The sequence below is a fragment of the Cyprinus carpio genome, chromosome B11 (assembly GCF_018340385.1).
Source record: "Cyprinus carpio isolate SPL01 chromosome B11, ASM1834038v1, whole genome shotgun sequence".
Classification (NCBI taxonomy): domain Eukaryota; kingdom Metazoa; phylum Chordata; class Actinopteri; order Cypriniformes; family Cyprinidae; genus Cyprinus; species Cyprinus carpio.
In genome coordinates, this window is record NC_056607.1 from 8,872,908 (window position 1) to 8,896,800 (window position 23,893).

A 23,893-nucleotide genomic window follows, 5' to 3' on the forward strand; every position below is an offset into this window, starting at 1 on the left:
TTAAACATGCTTCAAAGGTTAATAGTTAAAGTTTTGTACCCTATTCTTGGAAAGTGCCAGTGTTTTCAGAAATGTCGACATCATAACTGCATTGCATTTAGAACAATGTTTTGTTTCTCATGAGCAAATTTGTATTTTGTGGAAAAAAGGGATGATGTAATAAAAAGTGTGATTAATTCTACTGTCATAGTACAATATTGGCACCAAATGTTTTCAGTATTTTTGTGCAAATGTATTTTCAGATTGTCTCTCTCTCAAATGTTTACAAATTCTATGTTCATTGGCATACCTGTTGTACTAATCTGTGGATGTTGGAAGGGAAGGAAGATTTCTATAAAAAACAAATGTGTAACTCGTTTGGCTTGTGTGTCTTCATCAAATACAGCTGCAGAAAGCTGACCTCATTTATGCAGCGATTGTGTTAACGTTAGCAGGTCTGACACCTGCGTAAACCAGAAAAAAAATAAGAATAAAATTTTACCCAGGCCAAGAGAAATACGCTGACACAGCAAGCTCCTACGATCAGGATCGCCCACCTGAGTGCCGAGGTCACTGGTTTAGGGGAACCGTCAGACCTGAGGCCGTACAACACAATACAAGGAAACTTTTACAGGAAGACGGTAGGATGTCCTTTTTAGACCTTTTAATCTCCTAACCACAATTGTGTTATAAGCACTTCAGCTTTGGCAGAGAATTAATTAGCTACTGATCGTCAGTAGGGTTTGAGCGATTCCAGTACAATGCAGAGTTGCTTTAAAAAAAACTTGTAGGGTTTTTACATATTCAAAAAATACTGTATTTTATGTCATTATTTTGATCCAATGAAACCATATATATATTCAAGTGCTGATTGGTCAGTGTGTTTTAACAAACACCAAACCAACTTTTCTCTAGAAAAGTTATTGTATTGCACATATCCAGTGACATTGCTGCCATTGAGAATGATTCAATTGTGACATTTGTGCACAAGATCATTTAATTCATCAAAAATATTTTAATACAAAAATAAACATTTCAATTTTTTAGCTCTGTTGATTGTCAATGATTTGCATGATCATCCAAGGATATGTCCCTGAGTCAACAACACAATGTCCCTTTGCTCCTGTCATATTTTCGTCCATCTTCTCCATGGTTACGGATCGATGGATGCTTTCTACTCTGACCTGTCCCATGAGTTCAGCACGGCAGCAGAACAGGTCTTGATCCCATTTTCCTCAAGTCTTTCGGTAGGGGAGTTACTAGGGAAAGCTGTGAAATAAACGTGAAGATATGTTATAAAGTGACCTCTGCATTTTGCAAATGCATGATAAGCCAAACAGTTTAAGCTCACAGTACAAGACTACTTTTATGTAACTATGTAGAAGAGTATGGCTTAAGCAATGGTAAGGGTCATAGGTGTGATTCCCAATAAACACACAAATATATACTGTGAACTCTATGTAAGTTGCTTTAAATAAAAGCATCTTCCAAATACATTAGAAAAAGTCAATTTTCAGTTTGATTCTGATTACGGGCAATGACGTGAATTCACAGAGTCGACGCACCTTCTGTGGAGTTTTTGTGACTTTGCTGGACAAAGAACAGCAGAATGAAGAAAGCGAATCCCAGGCAGCCGAAGATCATTCCGCACAACAGGAAACTGAAGCTACCTTGATTGTGCATCACCTGAGGGAGGAAAGAGACTCAACAGTTACAAGAATAGCTCAACTGGTAGACCATGACGGCACTAGCAATGCAAAGGTCATGGGTTCAATTCCCAGGAGCCAAGATGTAAAAATTTAAGCCAGACTTACTGAACCCACGATCACCTGGAGTAACATCTCGCCCATCCCTGCGCTGGTCACCATGATTGTGGTGGCACAACCTGAAGATGAAACAAAACACAATCAACTCAGATTTTCTCTTTTTTTAAATCTACGCAATAAGTTTAAAAATACAATTAAAAAGAAAAACTGAAATGGTTTCTCAAAATTGTTGCAGCAACATTCAAACTGCCATTGAAATCTGATGACAACTGAACTTGAAAATTAGCTTGTGTTTTACTTACTTACCCCGAAGCATCCTAGGTGTATATGACTTTCTTCTTCCAGACGAATCCAGTCGGAGTTATATTAAAAATTGTCCTGGTTATTCCCAGCTCTATCATTGCAGTCAGCAGGTGTTACAGTTGAACAGTCCACAAGTCGTCAAATAAAGCTCACACATTCATAATAAAACGTGCTGCAGACGGCTCCGGGGGATGAATAAAGGCCCCCTGTTGCGAATCCATGTATTTTTGTAAGAAAAATATCCATATTTCAAAAGTAATAAAAACTTTTCTCTCACTTCCGTTATCTGTCATACGCAGATCCGTTACGGCGGATGACGCAGAACTTTATATATGCCTCTGAGATATGCTAGTGTTGCGAGTTTGTTTATAGGAGCAAAGGAAGCAACGTTTCCTTACTTTAGCAAAGGAAAACCAGTCTCCTCTTGATTTATATTAAAATCCTCCAACAAAAGTCCTCGGATTGTACTTCTAAATCATGACTGGCATTTTGTTTTGTTCTCTCTCCACATTCGTCACTAATCACGCAACGTCTTATGTTGGAACTGCTTCAGTGTATGACAGTCGGCGGAAGTGAGAGAAAAGTGTTTATTACGTTTGAAATATGGATATTTTTCTTACAAAAACTCATGGATTTACAACAGGGGGCCTTTATTCATCCCCCGGAGCCATCTGCGGCAGATTTTATTATGATTTATTGTAGACTGTTCAACTGCAACACCCGCTGACTGCAATGATAGAGATTAGAATAACCAGGACAATCTTTAATATAACTCCGAATAGATTCGTCTGAAAGAAGAAAGTCATATACACCTAGGCTGCTTCGAAGGCGAGTAAAACACAAGCTAATTTTTTTATTTTTGGGTGAACTAACCCTTTAAATAAAGCTAACTTAGGGCTTCAAGATTTGGGGGATAAAAAAATCCAATTGCGATTTTTATGATTAAAATGCAATCCCCCCCCCCCCCCCCCCCCCCCAAAACAGTGATTGTTTGTAGGTATGTATAGTTTGGCCAAAGACTTGGTAATTATACCTCAAAATGACTATAAAGAAATTAATATTAGAAAAAATTAATATTACAACATTTCACTGTAAAACAAAGTGTCAAAAACTAAGAAATCAAACGGAAAAAAATAACTTTTACAGTACAACTAAAATAACAATACCATGAGGATTAATTTAGTTAACTAAAACAAACATTTTTTACTTAAAATAAATGTTAACTGACATGAAATATATATTTTTCTCTTTTACCATTTAGTTTAACTTGATATACTACAATATCTAAAACTAAAAACTATAGTCATATTTGGAAAAAAAAAAAGATATAATAAAAATGAAGAATGAAAAATGGATACAAGATTATTAAAAATATTAAAATTTAAAATGAATACAAAATTAAAAACCAATTCAAAATAATAATACAATATAATTCTGTAGTATCTTAATGATACTAAAAGAACACATTGCCATGCTTCACTCTGGAACACACATGTATTTCAATAAATCACAACCTTTGCTATTTGACGAAAGCCAAACTGAAATTTTGTGTTTTTTTTTTTTGCTTAATCGCCACATTAACTCGCACTGCATTTTTTAATGCAGGTCCATTTAACACACTGTCGATGTCTCGATCAAAAAACTGAGTGGCACTTTTAAGTCAGGACTTCCCTTGCAACAGCGATGAGATTTCTCCCATTCATTTTTATTCAGATTGTCCAGGATTCATATGCATTTAAATATCTGTTCTGTTACAACCAGTCTGAAACCAGTCTGTTAAATTCCTGCCCAGACCTGCTAATGATAGAGGTATTTTTAATGATAATGACATTTTTTTTTTTTAATCGCTCTACCCTAACAGCCGCCATATCTGCGGCACACAGAGGGCACTCAGTAATTAGCCATTTTTTTTTAGATAATTTCTCCCAATGGGTTTGACCACTGGGTTTAAAAATGATCATCTCTGCCGTTAAGACACAAGACCTGTCGGGCCAAACCTTCCCAGAAAGTCGAAGGCCAATGGTGGAAAGAATTAAACGGGGCGGCTCCTGTTGCCTTCGGCTCAGCAGTAAACCTTGAATAAATACTCAACTTTGAAACCATCAGTGGCTACTGTCAAATCAATGAAAGCTGTGGACAAAAAGGCGATTTAACAATGCCGGAGACAGCGGCGGTCCATCTGTCGCAATACCTTTGTACTCCAGGACGTCTTCTGTGAATGCGAGCATGCAGGGGAAGATACTGCTTATAAATAGGCCGAGACAGCAGGTGCCGATGAAGAGGAACACACTGCTGTTGGAGAAGATCAGCAGCAGAAGCAGTGTGACTATCACACCCACCTAAGAGAGAACAGAATGGAGAGGATTTGCATTTGGACACGCGCCATCAACAAAGGCTTTGTTATTTGAGGTGAACAACCCCTGCTTCATCTGCGCAAGGAACGGATATTAAGAGGCCCACTGTCATATACTTTTGGTGCAAATTAAAGCGTGAAAATAGAAATGAGCCTTAGTCACACCAGATAAACAAATGTCCCGTCTGGCGAATGGACAGGGCAGAGCAGGATGCAGTACAAGGATGTTTGTTCCTGTCCAAAGTTTCCCTTGGTGCATCATGGGTGACACACCTTTTCTGATAGTGTAAACCTCTTTTATAGTCCATCTGGCTCAACAGCAGTCTGTCAGGAGAGAGTCTGTAATGGACTGACAAATGATGCTTTTCTAAGCTCCGCCCCCACTTGGTTGTTGTTGTTTAGAACATTTTCAACTAAATACGCAAAACTTTGTATGAGTTTTGGCCATATGTTAACATGTTTATTTGACGGCTTGAAATTGCAAAATTGGTTTCAAAGTGAATGTTTTTGAAGACAGGACCATTATTGTATGCATGTAAACTATGAAAACATCGATGATCAAAACTGAAATAAATAAATAACATGTAAAATAATAATAATAATATATATATATATATATATATATATATATATATATATATATATAATATATATATATATATATATAATATATCTATAACTATGAATAAAAATACATAAATAATATTTGATAAATCACATTAAAATTAAATATTATATTATTAACATGTTTATTTCTGTTAATTTTCACACTTACATGACCAGCCAAAAAGTGGCCCAAAACCCTCTAAAAATTATTACTGTATATTATATTATATTGTATATAAAGCCACTTTATGTAGAAAAATAAATAAATAAATAAATGTAGACAAAATAGGAACAAAAAGGGTAGACAAATCTAATTTATAATAGCTGAGTGGCAAATCAGCATATTAGAGTGATTTCTGAAGGATCATGTGACTCTGCAGACTGAAGTAATGATGCTGAAAATTCAGCTCTGATCATAGGAATAAATTACATCTTAAAATACATTCAAATAGAAAATCGTTCTTTAAAACTGCAATAACATATCACAATATTATTGTTTTTACTGTATTTTTGCAAAAACAAAATGTTTGCATACTATCTAGGGGTGGAATGGTTCAACTTTTTTCAGGGTTCAGTTTGTATCACGGTTTTAGAGTCACGGTTTCGGTATGGTTCGATATGTGCTATGTTTATGGAAAAACTACTTTCAAATAAAAATACAGAAAAAAAGAATATTCTGTCTAACTACAAGCAACAGCACAGATATATATATATTTTTTTAGGTAGGTCTAGCATTAGTTTTTAGGTACAGAAATTGAATAAAGTAATCAAATGTTATACAGCATTGCATATTTGACTGTATAAATTAAAGATTAATCTTTAATAAAGTAACAAAAGCTATTTAATCAAGAGCAATGACAGTGAGTGATTTATTTGATGTTGCTGTTCGATTAATATTAAGACTGTCACTTTAAGAGAATGCACTGATCCAGTGCACTGATAGAGTACGTTCAGCCGGCTATGTCTGCTATAGGATGCTTATTAAGAAGGGGGTTTTTTTGTAATTTTTTTTTTTGTTTGTTTGTTCATTCAAAATAATTAATAGAGAGAGAGCTTTATATCTGCGCGTGTTATGAGGGGTTTGGTTTTTTAGGATTAGTGTATGCACAAATCTTCTCACTGCACCCACAAGCTCGCATCCTCTGGCTCTTAAATGTTTAAACTGGCAAAGCTTAAATGAGTTTAGTTTAAACACGGATATCAACGTGTGCTGTTCAGGTCTCACCTGTGCGCACGCGCCTCAGCAACCGGGTGATGACGGAAGAAATGACTGCTCATATTCCAGCACATGGCATTCGCATTGATCAAGAGTGAATGGTTTGTCCACGGGTTGTTTTTTTTTTTTTCTTTCTCATCGCTGTTGTTGCAATGTACTGGAAAGCCAGAATGCGCATCCATCAACAGAAACATACATTAGCCAAACCCGTTTTTTTTACATGTTATTTATAAGAAACATAGCCTATTACAGATGTGTTGTCAGATTTAAGTTGAACCGCAGTCCTAGCGCGTGCTGAACCGGTTCGATTTTTTTTTGCGAACCGTCCCACCCCTAATACTATCTGGTTACCTTGTACACTTAAGAGTCATCAGCAACTTTTTTTTAAATAATTTCCACAAAACTGGCTTTAAAAGCAAACCAAAGATACTGACCTGACTAACGATGAGCAAGTGTACAGGTTTAAATCGATAAGACAGAGGAATGGCGGACAGTCGGCCGACGGTGATCGCCGCCCAGAAGACACACGTCAAGTATCCAGCGGTCTTGTGAGGTAGATTCATAGGGGGCGCCACTGCGTAGGTGTACACAAAGCCTGTGTATGAGCCCTGAGGTGCGTGAGATTAAATAATACATGAGCTCAAGTAATTAAGCAAATACTCTTCAATTACAGAGCTGTGAAGTGCTAATCCTACTTACCACTATACCGTCAGAAAAGAAGAGCACCAGACCCCCGAGGATATGGATCCCAAAGAAAGACAACGGAAAGCTGTGCGCGTTGCCAAGGAGACAGCAGCTGAACAAGTCTACGTGGCCTGAGGAGACACAAGAGCGGGAAGATTACAGAAACCTCCTTTCTGGATTTTATGCGCATCTGACGGCATGTTATTCCTGACATGTGCTTCAACAGTAACTGTGAACGTGGTCTGATCCCACACGGTAATTGATTCAACAATGTCAGTGGTGCAGAAGTTCTGGCGGGTTGGGATCTTACTTCTGGAAGTCTCTTTCTGATGTCCAGTGTCTTCTGACAGACGCGTGGTTCCCCAGGTTTTCATCGCTAGCACGTCTCCATCTAGTAAACGCCGACTGGGGTCTGATCCGCACGTGAACAGCCGCTCCCGATACATCAGGATTAATATGCCGATGGGTACAGGAAGCTTTATACAGAGAAGACAAGAGTTATGCATGTAAAAAGGACTTGTGATGATTCATAAAGGAATCGTTCTTTTGAACAGATTCAGTTTGAAAAGCATTTATAAAGAGATTGTTCACTCAAAAATGAAAATTCTGTCATTAATTACTCACCCTCACGTCGTTCCAAACCCGTAAGACCTTCGTTCATTCTCAGAATACAAATGAAGATATTTTTGATGAAATCCAAGAGCTTTCTGACCCTGCATAGACAGCAATATTATTCAAGGCTCAGAAACGTAGTAAGGACATCGATAAAATAGTTAATGTAACACCAAAAGTATTCTCGTAGCTTCGTAAAATTAAGGTTGGACCACTGATGTCACATGGACTATTTTAATAAATGTCCTTACTACCTTTTTGGGCCTTGAGCTTTTCCGTTGCGTTGCCATCTATTCAGGGTCAGAAAGCTCTCAGATTTCATCAAAAATACCTTTATTTGTGTTCAGAAGATGAACGAAGGTCTTACGGGTTTGGAACGACATGAGGGTGAGTAATTAATGACAGCATTTTCATTTTTGGGTGAACTAACCCTTTAAAACTCTAAAGAAGACTTGATGGAAACTATATAACCTCAGACAGCGCAGCAGTATTAACAAGTGTAAATAAATTTGATTACAAACACACAAATTATAAATGTAAAGGTATCCTTTTATTATTTCTCAGACAAAATCCTGAAAATTTTGGTAAAATTTAAAACAAACCCCAAATCAAATGAATAAATAACACGTATAAATGAAATAATATTTTAATGCATTTTAATCATGATCCAAACAAAGATGCAGCATACATGCAGCATGAGCAGTTTTTGATTTAAATTAGATTTGTATCATTTTGTTATTTGAAGCAAAAACAGAATGGTCTGACTTTAGCTTCATGAAACTATACTACATAAAACATCTAAATGAAACAAAAACAGAAGACGGCCTGAATGAAAACTCAGGTAGTGCTTATATAACAGTGGCAATATAAATACTGTGCTTATAAATACTACTATATTATTCATTATACGCATTATACTCCCCCCCCCCCCCCCTTTGCTACACTGATCAGGTGTTAGGTGTGTATCAGTTACACTAACACTATTTCTCCACTACATTATAGCCAGTGTGTAAACAGAACTGTTGGATGGAGTACAGTTGCCAAGGAGACAATCATTGATTCATTTCTTTTATTCAAATACCCTCCCAACTGCCCTTCCTTTGACATTAGAGCTGACAGAGCATTTAGTATGGCACACTTACTCCACACAAGTAGTCCAGCTTGTGTTCTGATGGTACACCACTCTTAAAACAAACTCGTAAAACTCAATACAAAAAAAAAAAAGCTCTTACATTGATGATAGCCATGATCCAGAAGGCATAGGAAACGTTAGTGACCACCTCTCCGTCGGTGTGGAGGTGGACACTGGACACGTTGTGCACATGTCTGCCTGCGAGCTTGTTCCTCAGATGTCTTAATGATGTTGCATTGGTGGTGCTGTTCCCAATCACACAGCTGGTCTCAGACAGGAAGGGGTCAGCGATGAGGGGACTCACTAAGGCTCCAAGACCCACAAAGAAGTGAAGGGCCTAGAAGAGATCAGAGACAACCCAGACGAGAAGGAGAGTCAGCAATGATGTTAGATTCTTACAAAGCAAAAGTTTTAGAGCAACTTTATAAAACACAGTTCTGATTGGATGTTTGTTTAAAACTGAAACAATGGTCGCTTCAGGAAGAAATCACAGGTGCATATTAATATGCCAAATTTACAATAGCAAGATGTTGCTTCCAAATGAATTATATTATATTAACAATTGTCAAAGTTTTTTTTTTTTGAGTTTTCATTTTAATTTTAGAATTTTTTAGCACTTTATATGTTTTTGTTATTTGTATTTGTTTTTTATTATATATTTTTCTACTTTACAGTTCAGGTTGAATTGATTTATTCTTTCAGTTTTAGTTTTTACTTATTAAGTTAACAATAATAATAATTCTATTAAGTTAACAATAATAAAATACTCTTAAAACAACACAACTAAAACTTATAATAGTTAACAGTAATAGCCCTGTGGTTTTTAGTGATTTTTACCTCATGATTTTATACAGAATCCACGTGTGAAAGGAGATCGATTATGTTTGATTACACTGATTACACTTACAAGTTTTTCTAATCATTGCTTTCTATGATATGATTGTAATGTAACAGCAGAAATGTTATCTTTCACAACATTGAGATCAAACTTTTTAACTGGCGGAGCAAATATAAGCTGTTACATAAATATGAACTTCCTCCTTAAGAAACTGGTAGAGCAACATCACACTCTCAATTATGCTGTTGCTCTGAATAGGACTGCAAAACTGGTGTGGTTTGCTTAAATATTTCTTACTGTTAAACATTTTTAACCCTTTTGTATACTAAGGGTGTATCTGCTTTTTACTTGGAACTGTTTTTAAAATGGTAGAGAAATCTATAGGATGACACTGAAACTGGTTCTGACACAAAATATAGCTTTTTTTTTTTTGCAAAATATAGCTTTTTTTTTTTTTTTGATTTTTAGTTTATTTTTTATTATGTTTTTGTTAGGGATGAATGCTGATCAGAAAAACACATCAGCTCAAATGAACCTACATTTAACCCACCATATCAATCATCTCCTTAAATATAATGTAAATTGCAAAACTGAACACCCACAATCCTTCACCACAGAGTTTCATTTCTGAGAAAATCCCCTTGGGTGAGTTTCTCTCCTCCCCAAAATATGACTAAACACTGGCAATGATGAGCTCAAGTTTTAATGTTGTTTTTAAAGTGATCTTGAGTGTAAATTTTGTTTGATTTTCTTAATGAGTAGTTTTTTAGTGAGATTTTATTCCATTAGAAAAACCAGTGTAGCATAGCATTGTACATGTTAATATATATATATATTCATATATTATATATATATATATATATCATATATATATATATATATATATACTATATTATATATATTATAAAATATATATATATAAATAAATAAGCATACAAACTATATAATATAAACTTTAAGTTATGACATTTCAAATATTACAGAAGATTTCCATTTCAAATAAATGCTGCTTTTTACTTTCTACTCAAAGAATCCTACAATATGACTGGAGAACTGATGCTGAAAATTTGGCTTTATCAAATTAAATTTTTAAATATACTGAAATAGTAAACAGTTATTTTAAATGGGAATAATATTTCACACTATTACAGTTTGTATTGTGTTTTTGATCAAACAAATGCAGCCTGAGTGAGCATAAAAGACCTGCATCCCCTAGCTTTTGAACGGTAGTGTATATACAGTTCATAAGAACTCCTTTTGTGTTCTAGAGAAAAGTCAAATAGGTTTTGAAGGTGGGTAGATGACAACACAACTTTTTGTTTAAAGAAAATGATTTGTATACATTGCGTGTAAAGGCTTCATACATGTGAATTGAACATTTCTGCCACAGCCTTTCAGACAAACACTGCAATCATGCAAGGTAAAAGATACCATTTTTACATTTTTTGGAAGTTACTAAGTAGAAACTGACCTGCAGGAAAACTGTGGAGTCTTTCTGGTAGATCTTGACCAGTTGTAGGTTAGAGATGGTGTCAATGACGCCCATGGCAAGACCAGATACAGCCAAGGCAAAGGCCAACAGGAGCAACTTATGGCATAGTGGGATGACGGCAAAAACCACAGAGATGGTGAGGCTGGACACAGTCAGCGCTGACAAAGAATGCACAAGCCTAAGAGAGAAAAAAAGCACTAAAATAATAGTACTAGTAATCAGGTTTGTGACAGCCAGTTCAGAATACAGCTACGAGCCTTCAGAATGTTTGCCAAAATACAGTGCATTCTCTAGAGGTAAAACTTTTTATAGTAGAAAACTATAAACAGATCTCATTTGAAACAGCCTCAGGTGTGTCTTTTGAAATAAAGTTGTTCTGTGGCGGGATTTTATTTTCAGACATCTCTGACTTTATTTTCACCTTGGCCCATTTAATTCCTGTTTGCATGCCTTATCAAATGTTGCTTTTACTGATAACAGGTGATACCAGTGGATATGTGACACTTGCATGCTTGATACCAGTTTTCTACCAGTCACGTGCTATCGGAAATGTCCCACTTAAGTTTGTCGTGTTTAAGTGCTTTATTTTCAGAAAGAATAGCCATCAAAGAGGATACAAGGTTCTATTTCTTGAGGAAGTCTTATTATAAAGCTAAAATGTAATGAAGACTTTTTTTTGTATAAAATGTAGCATCTCATTTCTTGACAAGCATATAAACATTACTCGCACTATTGCATTGCATACCATGCGCTTACTGTATCATCTTGCTAACATTTCAGTCACTTAAATGCTGTTTTCACTGAGTAAAATGCATAGAATGCATCAAATGATTTTTTATATACATAAATATGCATGACTGTAATGGCAAGAGAAAGCAGAGTGTATGGTCTGGAAAAAAAACTAAAAGTTTCCATTCAGGTCCAATTTCCATCTCCGATATCCGATATCACGTGAAAACAGCATTAAGTTGCATGCAACAAACTGTAAAATCAATAGAGCAGAACAGACAGAATGTTATGTGGTTAAATATAGTCAGGACTGTAAAACAGAGATAAAGATCTTTCTTTTAGAGGGGAGTAATAAAATAATCAGAGATAATAAAAGTAGTGTGTTTGATTTTTTGTTGTGAGGAATAATAGAAGAAAGTGTAATGATGGCACAAGTTTCCAAATAAAAGCAATTAAAAGAGCACAAGAAAGCCACGCTGGCTGTAGTATCCACATAGTTTTACTTGTTTTTCAGTCAATAATTCCATGTCTTAGAACTGTGGTGTGACCTACAAAATAATATAAAGAGTAATTATCAGCAGTTATTTGCTTATAGCCATAGAAATCACTCCGCTCTTCCTTGAATGTTGCTTTAAAGGAGCAGATGTTGTTCCTAACCTTTTTGAACCCAATTCTTTTAAAATTTGAAAATTTCTTTATCACATCTTTATCTGTCAGGCAAAACAACAGTAGGGCAGTGTATGTTTTCATGGCTTGCATCCCAGATAACTGAGACAGCACGACTTTAATGAGCACATGACCACTACTGGGATTTCCAGAGAGAGGCCACGGATGGGTTAGAAACCGATCAGTCCTAAAGAAATCAAATAATCAGTTACGATGATTAGAGGCAGTTTACTATCATGCAGGATGCATTTAAAATGCTTTATCTAATGAGGAAGTGTAAGATACATGGCTGGGAGAGGGAAAAAAAAACTTCTGTTGTCACACTACATGACTTCCCCCCAATTTACAGTCTTCTGGGAGTGTGTGATCCTCAGTCGTTAAGTGTATGATGGCCAGTTTTCTTCTGTGACTGTTTACAAAGTCGATAAGTGTATGATGCCCAGTGTAGTGTATTCCAGCCTTTACTCTTTCTAATAACTTTTAAGCACAACTGTATCTTTAAATAAGTCTATAGAGAGAGCAGAACATAAATTGTTACTTTTGAAACAAACAAACAAAGGTTACGAAAGTAAACAGTTAACCATCTTCTTGGTTATAGATTAAAATGTTTGAAACATATTTCTTTTGATTTGTGTAGGAATCCAGATTACCCAAAAAAGCAATATGGTTTTTAATATCAGCCCCCATACAATTCATTATTATATCAGTAATTATCAGTATAGTAGTATATATCAAAACTCCTTCAAAAACAGATAGATAGATAGATAGATAGATAGATAGATAGATAGATAGATAGATAGATAGATAATCTTCGAAAGCCCTATTTTTCAGTTCCTTATTGTTTTGAGGAAGTAGGCTAAGTAAATGTTTTTCTCTTAAAAACTGTAAAACCACAAATAAAATATTATATGAGGAAGCTGCCTTATAACAGGCCCATTCAACCTTTTTATTCATCATAGATATTTATGATTACAGTGCATATCTTTGGGGGTTAAAATGCCCTTTTTTAAATATTTAAAATAATTTAGAATTTTTTTAAAAGTACCAATATTCTATATTACATTAATGTAAGAGCTGCATGTGCGGCATAACCATTAAGGTCGGGGATATAAACTGGGATATTTTACATTGAAATATTTTAAAATTAATTTCACCATGTCCTGAAACAGTTTAAAATTACATATCAGCCATTCAAAAATAAAGAAAAAAATATATAACAAATTACAATAGATCTCTTCAAAACACTCACGTTTTACTGAAGAATCCTCCAATGGTGCTTCCAATAAAGAGGCAAAACTGTTGGGAGAAGAAGACCAGAGTGATCTCCTGTAGCGTGGACTGAGTTTGACATCTCAGGTCCAGGATGGTCGGACCCAGGAAAGCGACACATAGTCCAAAACTAAAGAAAACACTCCAGTATGTGAGAGTATGCTGCCAGTTACTGCGGAATAATGCGCAGATCCGCTCATTAATCAGCTGCTTCATGCTGGAGAAAGTTTCTGAGGTGTTTCTGGAAGCATTTACGCGGTGGAATTTATCCTGGGTGTGAGAGGAGACTTGCCTGAAGTGATAGTCGCGTGTTCAGAGTCGATTCTTGTCCGATTCGCGATTGAGTTGTTCATTCAAATCGGCCCTTTTGAATGATTCAGTCTGAACGGACCCGTTCGTGGAGAAACGCTGGTAAACATATTTTAGTCATATTTTGCATCAAGTATGTAATTTATGTTTTATGTGTGTTTTTTTTTGAAAAGTCAAAAAAAAAAAAAAAAAAAAAAAAAAAAAAAACTAGCAAATTATAATCTTGTACAGCGCCCCATTAGACATAAATTTAAACATACTTAAGTCGTTATCAACGTAAAATATTACATATATTGGCCTACAGTTAAATAAAAAAATATATACCAACCATACGACGACGAACATTTAACTTAGGCTAATATTTAACTGCAATAAATGCCACGCAGCGACTTAATTGTGGGAACACAGTTGGATTAAGAATTATTTAACCTAAAATTATTTAACCTTCCAAACATAGTCTGTGCTTCCAACACTATCAGGAGAAGATCAGTGCCACAGGTTTTATCAAACCTGGTCCTGGTCAAAAATAACACTATCGACTCATGACTCAAACGAACCGGTTCAAGAAAACGAAGTGATTCATTTAAAAGATTCAAACAGATCCGTGCAACAGGTGTGTTTCCTATTCCCCAACAGTTTGGTCGCCATCAAAGTCAACATGAATGTGAGGGAAGGTAAGAAATCACGCATTGCTGCCTGGAGCGTCACGCATATTTGGACTGTTTTGTTTTATAGATATTTTCATGTGAACCCTACCGAGTGCATCTGACAGGTCCAACGAGTTTTTTTTTTTTTTTTTTTTTGGGTCGCAGCTATGCTAACAACGCACACACTAATTTGCACACAGGTTTATCTTGCTGTCCAGGAGACAGTATAATGCACTAGACCAAATCCTATTTCAAGTTTACTTTGTGAAGTGTACTAATGCCAAATAGCACCATTCAAGACAGTAAGACTATTGTTTGAGACGAGGTTAGTCAACATTCCCATGGTTCAACTCAACGTCATAACTTATTTCGTTTATTTAATTATTTTTGGCATTTTCGCAGTCACAATACATTCAGCTTCAGAATATCATAATAGAATAGACAAATCACACAAAATATTCTGTCACATTTCATACAAAAATCTAAATCTTTTATAAAACATTTAGACATCATCTAAGTTTTTTTCTGGCAAAAGTTCACTGAGAATAAAGAAAACACATTTATATATTAATTCTTTTCAATAGAGTATTTAAAATATTTTCATTTACCACAAAACACATAAATTAGTGCCGCTGCTTCATTAACGTTAAACTATAACCTATAGCTTTTCATTTCTGTCCACTGTAAAACTAGTTTGTGCTCAGTGCCGTTTACAACAAAGAGTCATAGTGCTTTCATTTTTAAACTACAAGATACAGTAGGAGAAGGTGAACAACATTAGGTTTCAGGTCCAGGACACTTGCATGCCATGTGCAAATACGGAGTAGCAATTAGATTAAATGACAAAACGAATATCTGCTTGTGCAATTACTTGAAAGGACCGAGATCCTTGAGGAGATTGAAGTAGATGGTTTTTCGAAAGGCGTAAAATTGGACCCCATCATCTCTTACGGTCTGCAAAAGGCACCTTTTGAAGATTTCATAAATTTGTAACTAGTTAAAGATGCTGTAAGCGAGTATACCTTTTTTTCAAGCCAGATACACTCTTTGCCTGTCAGTCATTTTGTGGACAGGGTGGGATTTAGACGAATTTGGCTCTAGAATCGCTTACAGCACCTTTAGTAGTTGAACTTAAATGGTATCATGACAGAATTCAAGTAATTCTCTATTCAATGGCTCAAATGTTTATACGACAATTTACATTTTTAATGTGTCAACTCTTCTCTGTATTATAGTATTGAATGAATGCTTATGAAATAAACCGCAATATCAGCTTGTGCAGTGACTCATCAAACACGTATGGCAAAACAAGTCAAACCTCAAACAGAAATGAAGGAAATTTTAACTCAATGGAAAAAGTAGGACATGAAGCTACCATGTTTCTTGCACATACACATACACGCACAATTAAAAATACTAAGAATGTCTGAAAATACGACTAGATCCAGGCGGAGAAGAGGCTGAAGTCAAGTCTAAATGTCTTTAGCTTTAGGATCAGTGTGGTTTTTAGGTTTGGAGAGATTTGACTGAGCCTTGGTTACACTTGTAAGCAGCTCATGACTGAGGATGATTCACTTCTATTCAGTCTGTTTTCTGAAGTACAGACTAATAATTTGGTGTGTATGTGAATCGATGCCTGCATGCACGTTTTGCATGGAGAAACAACGCTATTTGCTTCATAATGGTTTTGTTCTGGCGATCTCTTCATGCACACCACTTTGATTCCAGTCTTCAGAATATACTTTGTCTGCGGTTCTTGCCTCGACCTGGATTTGGAGAAAATGACCCACTGTTAGACGGAGTAGGCAGTGCAGGTGAGTATGTTTTAAAGCATTTAATCTTACAAGTTTATGGATGGGATTAATGTGCATGGCTAAACATAATCAAGTTGCGCTCTGCAAATTGAAATGAGTAATGTCAAAGCAATGGAATTAAATACCCAGCGGCTGGAATACTGAGCTCTTGTGTCCCAGATCCTTCTGTAGCTGGATCTCCCTCAGTGAAAACACAGACGAGGCTAGAGAGGATGGAAGACAAGGGGGGGATGATCAAAGCAAATGTATTGTCTTGTTTGTTGTTTCATCAAGGTGAAAGGCAGATTATAAGACTCGTTTTGAGGTGATGTTATATAGAAGCAGACTCTAGAAATTATGAAAATATTGGGATAAACTCACTGTCAGGTATGGAGTGAATGTTGTCGCCCAGAGTCAGGAAGTAAGAGTGTCTCAGAGAAGACTCGGCCGAAATCCGGCGCTTGGTGTCGTACTGAACAGAAACAAAAGAAAAATGAGGCGAAAACAGAGAATTGGTGCATTTTTTATTGGATAGGGTTTTATCGACCCAGTGTATTTATGTTGCGTATGTATTCGTCGGACTACATATGATAAAATTGTTTAAAATAAATTGTAAAAATATAAATTATTATAATACATGCAACCAGTGGTGGCTGGTGGAAAATTGTCTAGTTGGGGCGCCACATCCAACAATTTTAGCATACATTTATCCCAGTATAACAAAAGGAAAAGTATAAAGACTTGAAACATTTTAAATAAATATAATTGTTTTACCAAGCTTTTTTTCAAGAAAAATAAAAACATTTGGTTTTTAATTTAAAAAATAATAAATCACAATTGATGTATTGGTCTACGATGCAACAGCAAAAACGGTGAGAGAAAATGAATCTTACATTTATTTTCTATACATTTATAAATATCTACAAAATAAGCTGCAATTCCAAGCGGAGGTGCCAACAGAAAACTAAAATACCAGTCGCCTTAATCTGACTGTAATGTTACTATATAAATATATACGGATCTCCATTCAGAATTATTAATAAAAGCATTTGAATTTACATTCTGAATTTGTCGAATGCAGCAATCTGAAGGCAGCTTGACATTACCAGTGAACAGTTCCTCTGTCAGTGTGAGTGCTGATGCCCGTTTGTATACATAAACACCACTGACCATTGCAAACTCTTATGAAAACAAGCTTCTTCAGCTAGTGTCCACATTATAAAACATTTGGCAGACATGCGGCCATAGCTACTGAAATGTGCTTATAAAGCTATCAGATCACACTAATAATAACAGGCTTGTGTTGGTAAGATACTGGTTTGCTTTATTCAACACCCCCCATCCCAAACACACACACACACACACACACACACACACACACACACACACACACACACACACACACACACACACACACACACACACACACACATACATGCATGCATATAATATACATTTCAGAATGTTTTATATTGTAGAAGAGAAAGATTACACGTTCGTTTTAGTCAATTTAAGTTTGAATTAAATTGTTTTATCGATTTTTAGAAGTACAGTAGATACTCTCAAAGCTAACAAAAAATGCAATAAAGTGAACTTGAACACTGATCCTTTGTGACGTGTGCGCATGCGCAACGCTTCTTTCAGTGGTTTGTGCGCTAGGCTAGAGCGCGTTACAGTAGCCGCCTGTGATCTTCCCCATCGTGTGTGCTCTTCACTAATGACTCGATTTGAGCACAGCTCCCCTGACTTGTTGATGCCTCAGCTATAAAATAGTTTTAAATAATGAAGCACCCATCACCCTGCTGTCATCTCACACAAAGTTATAAAATTGTCAAAGTTTGGCGGTGTTTCAAGTGAGCAGAGCGTTTAGAGCGCATTGTGTGAGGCTGACGGCGCGATCAGTCAGCGGGGTTTGATGAGAAACAGGTGCACGGTTCGGACTCATTAAGGCCGCTGTCACCATTAACGAATCGCGCGCTCTGCGGTCTTTCATCATAATGACAGGTCAGCGCGCACTCAAGCTGCGCGCACCATCAGAAGGCGCAGAGAGAGAGAGACGCATTCTACACAAATACCTCATTCTACCAAAAATACAAACAGCACACAATCTTAGACCTCCCATTGACTGCTTCTTCTGTTGTTAAATTAAAAGAATCGTAACTATTACACACTGACCCTACCTCTTTTTCATGCTTTTTACCATCTGACACCATCAGGGTACAGTTTGAAGTTATAGATTTTTTAAAGACATTATTTGGCACATTTATACATTAAAAAAAAAAAAAAAAAACATTTACCCAACTGTCATACTGGAGACCAAGTGTATTAACTTTAAAATGTTGTAAATTAAGCTAATAGTTTGATGGTTTTAGCTGGTTTCCAGTCTGACCAGCCAAAAGTGACCCAAAGCCCCTCTAAAACCAGCACAAAAAATAATTAAAAAAAGTCTGACCAGGTTGGAAGACTAAGACCAGCAAACCCAATTATTGAAGAGATATCTATCTATCTATCTATCTATCTATCTATCTATCTATCTATCTATCTATCTATCTATCTATCTATCTATCTATCTATCATTAATTATTTATTTTATTTATTTATTTATGATCTGCTGGCTTCGACCAGCTAAAAAGGGGTCAAATCCGTCTAAAACCAGCAAAAAGATCATTCTTTTTTAAAGAAGTGAATAAAGACATATTTATTTAGTTGCTCTGAATTATAAATTCCAAAAAGATCTTCTCAGATTTTGAAGACATTTTTTGTTTATTTTTATTTTTTGCATTTTTTTGTCCTGAATTGTGTACTGAAAAAGAAAAAAAGGAAAAAACTTAGAAATTGCTGGTAAATTTCAGAATTAACTACAGAGTAATGGCAAGAAAAACATTAATTACATTTTGAAGTAGAAAAAAACTGTAAAAATATTTTTTTTTGTAAAATCTACATCAATAATCTGTTGTTCATTCATTTTTTTCCAACTTCGAAAAATCTTTATTTACAATAAAATATATAGGCTAGTTCTACCACTTGCATGTATTACTGTATATGCAACGTATACTGTAGACTAGAGTCAGAGTGCTGTGATCAGCATTGAGTCTTTGGCCTGTGGCACCCCTCTTTGTTCAGTCATTCTCCCAACATAATCTTGAACAGTATTCCTCTGAAAGGTCCTTACTCTTGGCTGTACCTGAGTAAAGCGTGGAGGTGTCAGCCTGCGTTTGTTTACCTGTGTTTTGATAACGCTATAATGCTCCGTGCCTGACACCCCTGCCTGTATCAAACTAATTGGACCTGGAGGAGAGCAGGCAGAGAGGGGAAGTTGACACCATAATTAGCTTCTGAGCTCACTCCGTCTCGGCAGCGAAACTCTTAACAAGGGCCTTTTTTCTCCCGGGGATTTGTGGGAGCTGAAGACAGTTGCAGTTCCATGGCATTAAACAGCACCTCACTGGCCTCTGAGTCTGCACATGTGCTGCTGTGTTAGAAATTAGGGCTGTGTATCGGCAAGAAACTGGCGATACGATACATATCACGATATAATATATTGCGATACTGTAAGCAAGGCAATATATTGGGATATTTCTTATTTTAGGAATAGGATATATTTGTAGGCAAGCTGTCATTAAGAACACACCACCATATGCAAACAATAAAGTAAATAAATATAATAAAAACTGTTTAACACTGCGATCTGCATTTGCATTTGGGGGGGTGGGTATTGCTTAATATCAATTGATATTGCTTAATATCAATGAAAAATAAAGTTCTTACAGGATTCCTAAAGAAAACAAAACAATTGTAAAACAATAAAATAAATACGATAGTGGCGTGCCTTAATGCTGGTATTTCCTGTCACTGTTTAAGTTCAGAGATGAAGACTGCTATCTAACGGTCGGGATACGACCTCAAAATGAAACAACTGCCATGAATCTTGTATAATTTTTTTTTTAATTCAATATTCCATTTTTGAGAATCTATACAGTATCGCCAAACAAAATATCGCGATACTCACGTGTATCAATATTTTCCCCTATTAGAAATCACACATAAATATCTGGTCTAATGCTAGAGCTTGAACAATGATGTTGTTGTTGTTGTTGTTTTTCTTTTTTGTTTTATATGGATTTTAGTTATGATTGGTTGATTTTATTTGAATAGTACAGTTCATTTTTAATTGATTAGTAGTTGATCTTATTTTTAAGTTATTTTATTGCTTAGTTTTGCCAGAATAATTATGATTTTTGTTTAAATTTGAAATTATTCTGATTTCTTGTTGTTGTTGTTATTATATTTTAGATTTTTGATCCGATGCATAATGATTTATTAGTTAGTTACAATAATTGTTTTTTTTTATTTGATATTATTCTGATATATTACTATTATTATTATTCTGTTTAATTTATTAATAGTTGATCTTATAATATATCTTATTTGTAATAATGATTTCTAAATTTTGACAATAATTCATATTATTGATAATACATATACATGATTAGACTATTAGAAGACTAGGGGCTTGTGTTAGTAAAACATAAATTTGTAATATTTTGATATTATAATTTGTTCTGATTGCAAAACATATTTTGCATAAGTACAATTGCTTATTATTTATAGTCATTTTAATTATAATTTTTTAATAATTATTAGATTTTTGACACTATGCATAATGATTAGAGTAACGCAAGGTTAAAAACACAGTGTTAAAAAACATGAATATCTGTGACCAGTCTGAGTCTAACATTGTTATTGATAATAATAAAAATACTTATAGTACGAAAAATGCTGCTGATATGTGTTTCTCAGCTGAGAATGAGAGCTTTTACATAAATTATAGAATGTTGTAGGGATGTGTTGGAGACATTTATCAGAATAACCTGATATTAACCAATAGAAAAGTGTGAATATCACTGTTATGGGATTATTAATCTCTTATTATGCAGATGTCAACAGAATTGCATGCATAGTTGCATGGCTGTATTTACAGGTGCACACCTGGGGTTATTGTTATCATCTGTTAAGACAGCAGTGTTTTTAACAATAAATGGACACTTTATCAGATGTATAGACAGGACTTACTCACATTTTTCTATCGAAATAGGCAGTGATTTTCCTGTTTTATCCAGTGCTGTGATACCCGAAATACTGTCTTCCTGCTATTCTGCCAAATGTTGTCCTCCGATGACCTTCTTCACCAGCAGAGAGTTTCTAAACAGTACCACTGCTGGCTAGGAATGTGTGTGTTTTTGGACTATTCTCCATTATTTCTGACATCTGATATAGACTGGCAAATCCTCATATTGTGTGAAACTATTATCTCATATCTTATTGGCTCCTCCTCAACATTCCAAGAAAAGGAAAGATAACTATTGACAGAGCAGTGCACCTCAGATAATATATTTTCAGTAAGAATGTGCACGTACATAGCTAAAGGACTTGACGCTTATTTTATTATTATTATTTATTTTTTTTACCAAGGAGCATATGTGCTGCTTATTTTAAATATTTAGCAGGGCATAAATAATTAAAAGTGCAATGAAAGTGTAGATGTAGCTGTGATGAAAGTCCAGTGATGTTTCTTCATTGGAACATATTGAGAGAAATGTAGCATTAAATCACTCTGGATCCTCTGCAGTGAATGGGTGCCGTCAGAGTGAGAGTCAAACAGCTGATAAAAACATCACAATAATCCACACGACTCCAATCCATCAATTAACGTCTTATGAAGCAAAAAGCTGTGGGTTTGTAAGAAACAATTCAACCATTAACATATTTTGTATTTTTGTATCACATGACATTAATTGATGGACTGGAGTGGTGTGGATTGTGGATTATTGTGATGTTTTTATCAGCTGTTTGGACTCTCATTCTGACGGCACCCATTCACTGCAGAGGATCAATTGCTGAGCAGTGTAATGATAGTTTCTCCAAATCTGTTCTGATGAAGAATCAAACATCTTGGTTTTTTGGGGGGTAAACTATTGCTTTAATAATTATGAAATTGTGTATATTCTAAACATTGAAATTAATGTCATTAAATGGTTTTTGTAACCAAAAAAATAATAATAAAAAATAAGAAAGAAAATGTTCTGTACAATGCAGGACTTTTAATTATAAACAACCCAGAACCACTCACACTTGTGGCGCATTGGCTGAGGTTTCAAATTTGTTTGCATACTTGCATAAAGTATGTTTTTAGCTCAAATCAGAATAACCCCCCCCCCACAAAAAATAAAAAAATCCCCAGATTATTACACTTACCAGCAATAGAGTGGTAAGAAGATCTATTCCCTCCGTGTCAAGCCTTAAAAAAACAAACAAAAACAAAAAAACATGCTTTATATTACAATATTCACCATCTATAATTCATAGCATGCAAAGTCTCCAAAACATAGCCCTCTGTTTGTTTTTTATACATACAGGTGTGTTTTTGTTTGTACGTTTTAATTTAAAGAAGCCGAAAGCTAGTGAGTCTGTGGTGTTTCTGTGGTACCTGGGCACATGATTAATGAGCGCTTGTGCTCTGTACTGAGGAAACAGGTAGGATTTGAATTCCTCATTAGCTGTGATTCCGGGCCAGGTCTCCTCAGTCGGGGTGCCTGGTTACGGAAAGAAGTGAAAGTATTTTAGTATGTGTCCTACAGTGAGATAATTAGACCTCCATTCAGCCTCAGATGGGGCACCCACGACCACCCACAGCCCGTTCACTGACCGCCTTGATGCATATTGCATAAAAAATAGCAGATGTTTTGTTGATCTGGCAAACTCTGATCCGGTTGGCTGGCTTTGCACAGCTTCTGAATCAAATTGCACAGGTTGTCATGTTTACAGCTGGTTGCTGGAACGAGCGCTTTTGAGGAGCATGAAATCACTGTCTGAGAGTTTGCCAGCAATTCACTTAGTAGTAAGTAACGCTGAAACAAGTAGTTTTGGATACAAAGAAAGTCTACACGTTTTTGTGTGTGTGTGATTTATAGAAAGGCAAATGTTGAACAAGTCTGGTCTTGTCCTATATATTTTCTTTTTTGAAAGTAATTACTCTTATTCACAAAGAACCCATTAAATTGATCAAAAGTGACATTTATACTGTTACTAAAGGTTTTAATTTTAAATCAGCATATTAGAGGGTTTCTGAAGGATCATGTGACACTGTAGACAGGAGTAATGATGCTAAAAATTCAGCTTTGCATCACAGGAATAAATTGCTTTTTAAATATATTCAAATAGAAACAATTGTTTCAAATTGTTATAATAGTTTGCAATATTACTGCACTCTGAAAAATGCTGGGTTCAGCCAATTGGGTCATTTTATTGGGTTTTTAAAATATTTTTTTTACCCAGGTGCTGGGTAGTTTTTAATTTTATTTTTTTCTACCCAACCACTGGGTTGAGCCTGTCTCCGGCAAAACAACCAGCTGCTGAGTTACAGTGAGATCACAGGCTTTTTGAGTCCACTACAGGAGAGAGGTTTGATTTCGTCGACACACCGGCACGAAAATTAGCAT

At 35.5% G+C, this 23,893-nt stretch overlaps 2 protein-coding genes and 1 long non-coding RNA gene across 6 annotated transcripts in view; 1 reads left to right on the forward strand and 2 right to left on the reverse strand.

Annotated features, from left to right (window-relative positions):
• Positions 1-401: 401 nt before the first annotated feature.
• On the reverse strand, positions 402-14,508 carry LOC109084050 (major facilitator superfamily domain-containing protein 4A). Of its 2 annotated transcripts, XM_042733764.1 has the most exons (11): positions 14,283-14,508; positions 13,626-14,053; positions 10,961-11,159; positions 8,752-8,988; positions 7,218-7,383; positions 6,923-7,038; positions 6,658-6,831; positions 4,240-4,387; positions 1,794-1,864; positions 1,545-1,665; positions 402-1,248 (listed from the first exon to the last, which is right to left on the reverse strand). In XM_042733764.1, exons 2-11 carry the CDS (start codon positions 13,859-13,861, stop codon positions 1,154-1,156), a joined length of 1,563 nt encoding a protein of 520 aa, XP_042589698.1. In that variant the 5' UTR covers positions 13,862-14,053; positions 14,283-14,508; the 3' UTR covers positions 402-1,153. The 2 variants fall into 2 exon arrangements, with proteins under 2 accessions (XP_042589698.1, XP_042589697.1); XM_042733763.1 differs by lacking the exon at positions 14,283-14,508 and having other exon boundaries at positions 13,626-14,074.
• A 16-nt stretch (positions 14,509-14,524) lies between these two features.
• The window catches only part of LOC122138881, a 125,736-nt gene continuing 116,367 nt past the window's right edge, over positions 14,525-23,893 (forward strand). For both annotated transcript variants that reach the window (XR_006155858.1, XR_006155857.1), the window contains exons 1-2: positions 14,525-14,628; positions 16,330-16,415. This is a non-coding gene — a long non-coding RNA (uncharacterized LOC122138881). The remainder of the gene's footprint in view (positions 14,629-16,329; positions 16,416-23,893) is intronic.
• The window catches only part of LOC109079852 (cyclin-dependent kinase 18-like), a 96,912-nt gene continuing 87,777 nt past the window's right edge, over positions 14,759-23,893 (reverse strand). For both annotated transcript variants that reach the window (XM_042733766.1, XM_042733765.1), the window contains exons 12-16: positions 22,882-22,987; positions 22,650-22,692; positions 16,776-16,866; positions 16,541-16,618; positions 14,759-16,367 (exon numbers count right to left, since the gene is read on the reverse strand). In XM_042733766.1, the coding sequence (XP_042589700.1) occupies positions 16,333-16,367; positions 16,541-16,618; positions 16,776-16,866; positions 22,650-22,692; positions 22,882-22,987 (353 nt within the window). In that variant the 3' untranslated portion in view covers positions 14,759-16,332. The remainder of the gene's footprint in view (positions 16,368-16,540; positions 16,619-16,775; positions 16,867-22,649; positions 22,693-22,881; positions 22,988-23,893) is intronic.

Excerpts from the sequence above, each read along its gene's own strand:
- LOC109084050 (XM_042733764.1), bottom strand. The coding sequence starts at position 13,861 with ATGAAGCAGCTGATTAATGAGCGGATCTGCGCATTATTCCGCAGTAAC. Across the intron at positions 8,989-10,960 it reads ACTCCACAGTTTTCCTGCAG|GCCCTTCACTTCTTTGTGGG; the intron begins GTCAGTTTCTAC and ends GATCTCTTCTAG. Across the intron at positions 7,384-8,751 it reads GGATCATGGCTATCATCAAT|CTTCCTGTACCCATCGGCAT; the intron begins GTAAGAGCTTTT and ends CTCTGTATAAAG.